The following is an 11472-nucleotide window of genomic DNA, read 5'->3' as shown; positions in this document are numbered from 1 at the left end:
AAATTCAAAAACAAACAAACCAATCCTACAAAATACCTGTTTAGATTTATCTATCTAAATATTTGGATTTAATATGTAAATTAAACTTTAATTCTTGTGTTTTTGTATCAATTTTTTTCTAAATTTGGGAAACTTTCACTCAGTGTCTGGTAATTTAGTGGGGGTTCAGTCCATTGAATTTTGTTGTTTGTTATTAAGAACAATGGGCTGTGGTGTATTTCAGTTGGCTGTCACGTTATATCTCCCCGACGATTGAAAACGCGAGCATTTTTGGTGGCGGGATTTGAGCCCGTGACCTGCAAATTTCGAGTCAGAAGTCTAATCATAACTCAAGAAAAGAATAAATAAAGTTTAAAAACTAATCATACCTTAACTTATCCGATTATTCATGTGTGACACCTTCAGGCACTTTTAGAAGTTATGAAATTTCTAAATGTTAACACTTGAGTAATAATATTTATCATGAAAGTTAATTTAATATAATAAAAAAAAATCACACACTTTCAGATAAAAATTGTGTGCCTATTTTCTTTCCGAATAAATAAAACATCAATAATGATATGCTACCACAAATTCTACATCAATACAGGTCTCAAGTTACCAAAACATTTTGTTAATTTATTTTACAACTTCAAAAAGGAAGGAAAGAGCCAAAATAAAATTTAAAAGTGTTTTTTTATTGAATGTGATTTTTTCTTATAAAATTCATACAAAAAGACAATAGTTTCTTAGAAATTTATTATTTTAATTTTTTTTTATAAAATAGACGGACTAAAAATTTCTTCTGTGTCAAGAACAAATCTGTGCAATGGATTATTTCTGCTGTGCCAACCATAGATATGTATACTTGATTTTTAGCATTGTAGGCCTACATGTTTCCCGTTGTACCATTTTACGACAGCTAATAAAAGAAAATATTAACTAAAAAAAATAACTAAAACAAAACATTGGGTGAGAGAGGCTTTGATTGTTTGTTTTTGAATTTTACGTAAAGCTGCACGAGGGCTATCTGCGCTAGCCGTCCATAATTTAGTAGTGTAAGATTAAAAGGAAGGCAGCTAGTCATCACCACCCACCGCCAACTCTTGGGCTACTTTTTTACCAACGAATAGTCGGATTGACCGTCAGATTATAACGCCCCCCATGGCTGAAAGGGCGAGCATTACTCGAATTATGAATCGAACGCCTTAATCCACTTGGCCATGCCGGGCCCAGGTGAGAAAGGTGGAATTGTAATAAGGTATATAACATTCCAAGTCCTATAATGTAAGAACAACGCAGCAAAGCTAGATTGATATATTGTGTTATTAGAATCGTGAAGATCTAATATTACATTAAAGGATATGGTAGTTTTCAACATTCTTAGCCAATGTAGCAAATATTTGGTTATTGTAAGGTTTCCCTTCACTGTATCTTCATATGTCTAAACGACATCGAATTGTATGTTTGTTTTGAATTTCGCGCAAAGCTACTCGAGGGCTATCTGCGCTAGCCGTCCCTAATTTAGTAGTGTAAGACTAGAGGGAAGGCAGCTAGTTATTACCATCCACCGCCAACTCTTTTACCAGCGAATAGTGGGATTGATCGTTACATTATAATGCCCCCATGGCTGAAAGGGCGAGCATGTTCGGTGCGACCGGGATTCGAATCCGCAACCCTCGGATTACGAGTCAAACGCTTTAACCCACCTGGTCATGCCGGGCCGCTCTGATAAGTAAGTTCTTTTTTAGCAAGAAATCTGCCGTCGGCAATGGATGTGACGGACAACAAATGGTTGAAATTCTATTAGACACTTCATATTATTTGTTAGCTCTAGTGGACTAAATAAAGAATACAGTATTATAAACTACAACAGGCCTAACTAACACTGATGACTAGAGTTTTCCAATCTATGCAGTTTAATGACAAGCGTAGATTATCTAATACACCAGATATAGCCTGCTCGTCAAAAATGCTGGATCGGTTTAACAAATTCGATATAAAGAATAATACATTTTGTGTCAGAGAAACTAACAGACGTTTTCCAACAATACTGAAAGAACATTTCGAAGCTCTTTCTCATAAGTTGAACACATGGTTAAGCATAATCACTTCTTTCATTTTTCAGAGTAGATTGTTTGTTTGTTTTTCTTATTTCGCGCAAAGCTATTCGAGGGCTATCTGCACTAGCCGTCCCAAATTTAGCAGTGTAAGACTAGAGGGAAGGCAGCTAGTCATCACTACCCACCGCCAACTCCTGGGCTACTCTTTTGCCAACGAATAGTGGGATTGACCGTCACATTATAACGCCCCAACGGCTGAAAGGGCGAGCATGTTTGGCGCGACGGGGATGCGAGTCGCACGCCGTAACTCGCTTGGCCATGAAGGGTCCTCATGGAGTAGAAATAACTGGCAAAAACAATATAAATTATATAAAATTTTCTTTATCAAAAAGGCCCGGCAAGGCCAAGCGTGTTAAGGCGTGCGACTCGTAATCTGATGGTCGCGGGTTCGCATCTCCGTCGCGCCAAACATGCTCGCCCTTTCAGCCGTTGGGGCGTTATAATGTGCGGTCAATCCCACTATTCGTTGGTAAAAGAGTTGGCGGTGGGTGGTTATAACTCGCTGCCTTCCCTCTAGTCTTACACTACTAAATTAGGGACGGCTAGCGCAAATAGCCAGCCCTCGAGTAGCTTAGTGCGAAATTCAAAAAATAAACAATCTTTATCAAAAACCAAAAAAAAACAACTTACATTAACAAATATGCAAGTGTGTGTTTATATTTATTCTTATTTTTACATAACTTTGATATTGTAGCCCGTGAAAGAAAGTATTGTTTAAAGTTTTTTTAAATATGTACATTCGATTCTCCGTTACTAACTAAACAACGTTGTTAAGGGTTAGTTTAAACGTCACTGTAAGATATTGTTGTAATAGTGTTACAATTCGGTATTACTATGACAACAGAATTTTACATTGAAAATAAAAATCTTGTGAAAGGCGATAACTTGTGAGCAATCTACTAATTTGATTTAAATATGGGCAAAATAGGGAGCTATGTGAGGAGAAAGTTACGGAAATTGTTTTTGTGTTTGATTCCATCTTGGTACGTGGTTTTTATGTGATCTAAAGTGCGTGGATACTCCCTAAGCCTTCATTTGCGAGATAACCCTATTGCTTAATTATGCCTTTCTTGTTATTATTACACATATTATTATTATATATTAACATTTATTTTCACAATTCAAAGATTATCGCATAGTTTAATAATTTAATACAAAATATTATTGCAAGAGTAATTAGAAAACAGTGGACGATGATAGCTATAAAAAAAGATTTTATTATTGTAATTACGTGAAACACTATTTTGTATTAAATGCAACAGTCATTTCTTGTTAGACCTCTACATATTTTGTCTGATACAAGCTTAAAGGAAACATCAGTTATAGCATTAGGGTTTTCTTTTTCGAATGAAATTACCGTGCTCGGTTTATCTAATTTCTGGGTCTATAAGTTTGTCAATATGGTGATACTGTACTAGCTTTCTTTGGAACAGACCAATACAATTTATAAAATTTTATTAACATATTAAAGAAAGCAATAATATAAGGAATTAATAGATGAACTAACCAGCATCTTTCAATAACACTAATATATTTAAATTTCGTTTTTTTCATATTTTTACACATTTGTTTTATTTGTTTGATTGTTTTTTTAAATTTCGCTCAAAGCTACTCATGGGCAATCTGCGCTAGCTGTCCCTAATTTAGCAGTGTAACACTAAAGGGAAGCCAGATAGTCATCACCACCCACCGCCAACTCTTAGGCTACTCTTTTACCTAGTGGGTAAAGAATAGTTGGATTTACCCTTACATAATAACGCCCCTACGGCTGAAAGGGCGAGCATGTTTGGTGCAGCCTTCAGGTTACGAGTGGAACGCCTTAACCCACTTGGCCATGCCGGGCCATTTATATACATTATTATGTGTTTTTTTTTGTTTTGTTTTAATTTCGCGCAAAGCTACTCGAGGGCTATCTGCGCTAGCCGTCCCTAATTTAGCAGTGTAAGACTAGAGGGAAGGCAGCTAGCAATCACCATCCACCGCCAACTTTTGGATTACTCTTTTATTAATGAATAGTGGGATTGGCCGTAACATTATAACGCCCCCCACGTCTAAAAGGGCGAGCATGTGTAGTGTGACGGGGATTCAAACCCGCGACCCTAAGATTACAAGTCGAGTGCCGTAACCACTTGGTCATGCTGGGCCCATGATTATGTGTGCGTGTGTACATGTTTTTCTTATAACAAATCCACATCGGGCTATCTGCTGTATCCACCGAGAGTAATGGAACCTTTCATCTCACCGTTGTGAATCCAAAGACTTACCTCTGTCCCACAGGGGACATATGTGATTAAAAGCAGTCACTTCTTTAATTTTCCGCATGTTTATATCAAAGGGAAAAAAATAACAATATGCATTGTGGACAAAATTAGATTTCCATGTATTAAACAACTTACATTAATAAATGTACATTTACATTTATATTTATTCCATCTTTTTTGTTTTGTTTAGCTGTTTTTGATTTTTACTAAATTATTTTTTTACATACGTAATATTAGTATTATGCCCCAAGTGACTCAGTAGTAAGTCTGAAAGCTCAAAACGCCAAAATACGGGTTACGATATTCGTGATGGGCACAACACAGGTAGCCCATTGTGTAGCTTTGACCTTAATTCCAAACAAACAAACAAAATACTTTTACTAATTTATTTTATAGCTGCACTGGAAGATACGAAGAAAATGAAAGCTACGTTACAGAGGTAGAAGAGGAGATAGATGATCTTGTCGAAGAAGCTGAATTTGAAAACTTCATAGAAATAACCACGGTTAGTCAACCACAGGAAAATGAAAAATATAAGTTGTTCTTTTACGAAGAAAGCTTGTTGCGCAACAGTTTCTGTTCACTTTATGAAGGTTCATTTACATTTGAATAAAAGCTAAAATCCATCAAGCCGAAGAATCATACGATTGCGAGAGACCAAATATTCACGTTTCAACATTCTGTAAAAGACACTTAATTTTTCAGTCCAGTAAGAATTAGAGGGCAGCTATAGAGAACTAGAAAACATGAAAAATATTTTACAATCTGGATATTCAACAACTCAGTCAGCCACTGTTGACTGTGTTCCAATAAGAACCATGATAAACAGTCAATTACAGGAATACACAGTTACCTTCCTAAAAATAAAAATAAACATATGGTACAACGGTGGGTATTCCCTTGTTCAAACAGCACAGATACTTATAAGGAAACCCGAAATGGAAAGAAGTCTGACACATAAAATCGGTAAGATAATTTTAAATATCCTTATAGTTTATGTAATACATTGTGAGTCGGTCATGGCCTAAACGTTAGTGTGACGAGATGTGAAATCGAAAGATCTAAGTTTGAAAATTCCACTAAACAAGCTCCATACTGTGGGAGAGTGAATACAGTTACTATTTTCAAACACACATACAAAACACTGTTAGTAGCGGGCCCTGCTGACTGGATGGTTGGCTTGTAGTGTCTGTATAAGTACGTTCAGGTAATTAACTTGAATAACTTAAAACTCGCAAATGTTATTTTACACGTTACATTGTGGTTAATCAGCAACCCAATTACAACTATTTGGTGTAACTGAATTTATTTCAAGAACGGCAATGGTATCGAACTGATCTATTATTTGGAGACAAAAAAGAATCCATTTAATTACTGTAATAATGGTTATTTACATCCGGGTGCTTGGTTAGCTTTGATGAAATGGAAATTATTACACAATATTTTTAATCAAAGATTAGACCTCTGTAACATTTTGTTCAAAGATTTCGTTGTTTTGCTAAAACAGTTTCTGTTAATCTAGTTTTGTTTTTGTTTTTTTCAGCATCTACATCATCAGTGCAACCGTACAGTTCTTTCCTCAATGTCAGCAACTTGAGAAGTTGTTCTTTATTCACACTCCCAAATATCAGCAAAAGTTTCATTTACAGCAGCATCATTTTCATTCTCTTCTATATTTTGGCTTCTTTCATAAATTATCTCATATCATAAACTTTACAAGACTGAGGATCAGCATGAAAATTTATTACTGTACTGAATGCAGTACCTTACATTGTTTTCCATTCCTTCCTGTACTACTTTATATGTTTTAGAAATTGTACATATTTGGTTTGTTTGTTTGTTTTGGAATTTCGCACAAAGCTACTCGAGGGCTATCTGTGCTAGCCGTCCCTAATTTAGTATTGGAAGACTAGAGGGAAGGCAGCTAGTCATCACCATCCACCGCCAACTCTTGGGCTACTCTTTTACCAACGAATAGTGGGATTGACGGCCACATTATAACGCCCCCCTCGTGTTGCTTTCAGCGAAGTTCCAAAAACAAATGAATTATTTTTACATTTTGCATTTATCCACAAACGTTTGTGACTCGTGGTTTAAAATGTACATCTTTAATGAGATAGAGATTATAAAACAGATAGAGAAGATTGGATATTTAAATTTCATCTATAGAATTTAATTAATATAATTAATATTATTACTAATCTTCAGTAAATTAATATGAAATAACTGCTAATTTTATATAATTTTCTGAGAATTATTTAGTAATTGAATATCTAAACTTTAGTTAATATTATTTAGTTACCGTATTGATTAACAAAAATCACATTTTAAAGGGTTAATAAATTTACTTTTGTATATAATTACAAAATTCTTTTAAAATGTGGTTGTCTTGTAAATACTGTAACTAAATCTGTCATATCATATTTAATGACCTAAAATAATTCTTAAATTATTTTGCCATTGGTTTTGGCCTATTTAGGAATACGGTACAACAGTTCTAGAATGTTGGACTACTTTCTATTCTCTTGAATGAATTTTTAATTGTCCTTCCAACATACAACTTTATTATTTCATGTATTAAGTTTTACAAGACTTGAGTATTATTAATATTTAATTAATTTGTTCTTTGACACTGATATGTTTATATAGAAGACCAATATGCAACTTTAACTCTTATAACTATGTGACCTTTGAAAACGTTTAAACAGATCACTGGCATACCTATGGAAGCTGACTTTTCATTCAACATGACTTATGTTTATCATTAGTTCAACTAAAATTTGTTTTCAGAAGAGTGATCCTTGTCCCTGTACCTTTGCTTCATCATATTAGAAGCTTAATTTCTATTAAAAATTTACATTATGACTCATCTGACATCTATCTCACAGAACTTAAATTATAACAAAGTAATAACACTAATTATATTGTAAATAATTTAAATTTGAATATTATTTTTCTGGAAGAAAAAAATGAATTGAATTTTTTCATACTTGGTTTATTAATCAGTTGTGTAGAATGGTTCACTTTTTTATGAAACTTAGCACTGACATAAAATGTCGGTGTTTAAGAAGGTTTAACTCATTTTAGATGCAAGAGCTTGGAGGTATTCCCATTTTGACTAAACCAACAGATATGTCCAATACTATTCCTGATGAGAAAGTGGTCATCACCCTGGTAACGTATCTCAGTGCACGACTGATTGATCTGAGTGAAGAAATTCGTGCAGCCCGAATTTTACAACTTGCGTGGAAGAGACGACAAATTAGGAAGGAAGAAGCCAAGAGGAAGGTAGGTTCTGGTCGTGACATTAAATATCATTTTGTTTGTTTTAGTTACCCTACATAACTGTTAGTATGACATTTCACTTTCTTCTAATAACAAATGTTATGGCACAAAGAAATAATAAACTTTGTGTAAAGTCATGATATGGTAGATCTAGACAGACTGAGAATTACTGAAGGTCAGGGTGTTATGATACTGGTAAGAATAACCAACAAGGGACCCTCAGTAAGACAGTGTCTACTGCATCTTTATGCAGAGATAAAGATTGTGACGTAAATGGAATATCTGTAATAAGGCTTAATGTACCTTGTAAGATGGTTTCTGCTCTCTCGTGTTGAATAAAGTTTTAAACAGCACTAGCATTGCTCTTGGTTCATTGGAAGACAAAATGTACATTTAAAATAAGGGTAAAATATAAGCCAAAACACAAGACTTCAGATGTAAACAAACCTGGTGCCTCAGTGCTGCTAACAGTGCTGTCCTTGTAGCCAATTTGCAAACTAAAGTTTCAACTGTATTGAGTACCTCTTGTTTGACTCTTAAATTGAAAAACGTTAGATGTACCCTACAAACATTTGGGGAATCTTAATAAACATTTTCCTTATCTAAGAAAACTAGGTTCAGCATAGAAAACATCTTATTACTGTGTTGAAACATACTTTAAGAGAGAGAGATGTACATTTAATACAAAGCTGGATGTCTAAAAAAATGTAAGGAAAAATATCTTGTATATCAAATGTTAAAGTACATTTTGTGCTTAAGTCCATGGATTATTTCTCTTGTGATATTTTACATGGCAGTAAGATGTTTAACAAATCTTTATCTATATAAGCCATTTACAAAGTTAGAGTTTACATAGAGTATTTTGGGTGTTAATCGAAAGGCCATGATGACAGAGGCATACACCTCACAAATGGTTCCATTATTATTACTTATTAACCTCTGGTTAAGAAAAGCCTGTCACAAATTATCACTTGCATTGTTTTGAAAGTCTTTCTTATGGTTACAAGCTATCCTGACACCTTTCTCTATATATTGTAAGCGACTTTTATTCCAGTTTAGCAGTTTGAGCGTATCATGTGGAGACTATTAACTTGTAACAGTGATAAGTAAGTAACCAAACTGTTTTCATAGTGTGTTGTACTTTTGCTTTATATGTATACATGTATTGTCAGTATTTGTATTGTTTGGTAATATTGTACTTTATGTTGCAGGCCAAAATTAAAGCTGCAACAGTAATTCAAAGAGCTCTTCGCAAGTTTTTACACCGGCAACAACTGAACAAACAAAACAGGGCAGCGACCATCATTCAGTGTGCCTTTAAATGTTTTGTAGCAAGGAAACGTTTGCAAAGCTTGCGTATAGAGAAACTATTCCAGTACCAACAGCTGATGGCTGTTGTTATTCAGGTTTGTAGTAATATATTGTGGTAGAGTACTTAATTAAGGAAAACTTAACATATTTTCCTGTAAACAGCATTGAAAATATGACGTGCATTATGTTTTTATTGTATAAACAATGAGGTTTTCATACATCTGCATTTAAACAACTGAGAAAATTTGTTATGTAACTAAAGTTATGTGCTGTACATTTTCCGATATCTTGTTTGTTTCTTTCCAGGCTGCTTACAGAGGCTTCAGAACAAGGAAGGAAATGAAGGAAAGATTAGTTGCTGCTGTTACCTTACAGAAGTATATCCGCTCCTGGAAGGCACGGAAATCTTACTTGAAATTCCAACTGGCTGTTAAAACAATACAAAGCCAATATCGTGCCCACATAATAGGGTGTACACAGAGAAGAGAATATATCCGTATAAGGTGTTCCATCATCTTCATCCAAGCTCTTGTTCGTGGTTGGTTAGTCAGGAAAAGACTGGAAAGACAGCAGCGAGCAGCTGTGGCCATTCAAGCTGTTGTGAAAGGGTGGTTAGCTAGACTAAAATACCATCAATTGTATGCTGCTATTCTTAGACTTCAAAGAGTCGTGAGAGCTATATATCATGGTCAGCAGTGCAGAATGGCTTATCTGAGAATCCGTTATGCAGTAATAAACATACAACGATGGTACAGGACGAAGAAAACTCGACGGAGTTTTCTGGCAAAAAAAAAAGCTGTCGTTATATTGCAAGCACACGCAAGAAGTTATTTGGCAAAAATTTCTTTAAAAACAGAAAACAGCAGTAGTTTGTATTCAGAAGTGGTGGAGGAACACTAAGACGGGACAGAAGGTTAGGCAGGATTATCTTGCTCTGAGAAAAGTGTTGTCATATTACAATCTTATATCAGGTCCTACCTTCTCCGAAAGAGGTACCTGACCCATAGGTCAGCTGTAATAAAGTTGCAGAGCTACTTTCGTATGTTAATGGCTAGAAAACGTTTTCTTCAGATAAGGCATGCAGCAATCACTCTGCAGCAACATTTTAAAGCTACGTTAGCAAGAAACAAAGAGAGACTGAGGTTCCTTCTACTCCTAAAACTAGTGGTTAAAGTACAAGCACAATTCAGAATGAAAAAAGCTCGAAAAGACTTCCTGGCTTATAGACAAGCTGTATTGGTTTTACAAGCCAGAATGAAAGGGTTTATTGCACGCAGGCATTATTTGTTAATCAAGAATTACGTTAAGAAAATAGAAGATAGACGCATTGCTACTCTAAACTGTCGGAAGGAAAGAAAAGAGTATATTCTGAAAAGAAATGCTGCAATTCTCATCCAAGCTGCATATCGAGGATTCGTGGAAAGACGAGAGTTCTGTATGCAAAAGAAAGCTGTGATAAAACTTCAAGCATGTGTACGAATGTACCAACAAAGATCACGATACATGGAACTCTGTTTGGTTACCTACAAAATGCAGGAAAGAGTGCGTGCTTGGCAGTGTGGAAAAGAAATTCGGAGGAATTTCTTGAACTTAAAACAAGCCACGATCACTTTGCAGACACAGTTTAGAATGATGAAGTCCAGGAAACGTTATTTAGAGCTTCAGGTAGCTTGTAGAAGGATCCAGAAGCTGATACGAGGATTTCTAGTTAGAAAAGGTTTAGAATTTTAAAATGGGCCACTCTTGTACTCCAAGAAAGGTACAGAGCAAAGAAACTAGCTGTGGTTTGTCGTAGAGAGTATTTACTTGCTCAAGGAGCTGCTATCACTCTGCAAGCTGGAGTCCGTGGCTGGAAGGTCCGGAAAGAAATCTGAATTCAGTCTCGTGCGTGTATTTTGATCCAAGCTCAGTACAGAATGTTTCGGCAGAGAAGTAAATATCTGCTAATGCGAAGATCAGCTGTAATAATACAATGTCGTTACCGTGCTTGGAGTTTGGGGAAAAGAACCATGTTACAGTACCACATCAGTAAGGGAGCTATTCTAACAATACAGGCTTGGGTACGGGGGTGGATATGTAGACGATTGCTGCAGAAGTATTGCAATAATATTGTGACAGTGCAAGCATGCATCAGACAATATTTGGTTAGGAAGAAATACATTCAACTGAAGCAAGTGGTCATCAACCTACAAAGAAGATACAGAGCTGTCAAGGCTTGCAGGTCAGCAAAACACGAGTTTCACAAGGTTAAAACTGCAGTCGTAACAATTCAAGCGGGTTACAGAGGCTGGAAAATTCGGCAAGAAGTTCGTCAGTGGCATTTTGCTGCAACAAGGATTCAGACTTGCTTCAGAAGATACTCAGATCGCAAGTCTTTTCTTAAACTTAAACAAGCAGTAGTAGTTTTACAGAAAGCTATCAAAGCATATTTGATGGGACAGAAAGATAGAGCTTTCTACTTGAGCTTGAAGGAGTCTGTGATAAGAATCCAGGCAGCATATCGGGGTTGGAAG

The 11472-nt window shown here is 35.5% G+C and overlaps 1 protein-coding gene across 1 annotated transcript; it reads left to right on the top strand.

The window, feature by feature from the left end:
- The first annotated feature begins 4604 nt into the window (after positions 1-4604).
- LOC143245955 (uncharacterized) lies at positions 4605-9859 on the top strand. Its single transcript, XM_076492207.1, has 5 exons — positions 4605-4624; positions 4760-4868; positions 7451-7651; positions 8860-9054; positions 9266-9859. The coding sequence occupies exons 1-5, from the start codon at positions 4605-4607 to the stop codon at positions 9857-9859; spliced, it is 1119 nt and encodes a 372-aa protein (XP_076348322.1).
- The last annotated feature ends 1613 nt before the right edge of the window (positions 9860-11472 follow it).

Source organism: Tachypleus tridentatus, chromosome 3 (genome assembly GCF_004210375.1).
Source record: "Tachypleus tridentatus isolate NWPU-2018 chromosome 3, ASM421037v1, whole genome shotgun sequence".
NCBI classification, from domain to species: Eukaryota; Metazoa; Arthropoda; class Merostomata; order Xiphosura; family Limulidae; genus Tachypleus; species Tachypleus tridentatus.
The sequence above is the reverse complement of the archived record's forward strand: the minus strand, read 5'-3'. Positions and strand labels throughout refer to the sequence as shown.

Coding starts and splice junctions, on each gene's coding strand:
- LOC143245955 (XM_076492207.1), top strand. CDS start 4,605: ATGCCCCAAGTGACTCAGTA. Junction 4,869..7,450: donor ACTTCATAGAAATAACCACG/GTTAGTCAACCA, acceptor AACTCATTTTAG/ATGCAAGAGCTTGGAGGTAT. Junction 9,055..9,265: donor TGATGGCTGTTGTTATTCAG/GTTTGTAGTAAT, acceptor GTTTCTTTCCAG/GCTGCTTACAGAGGCTTCAG.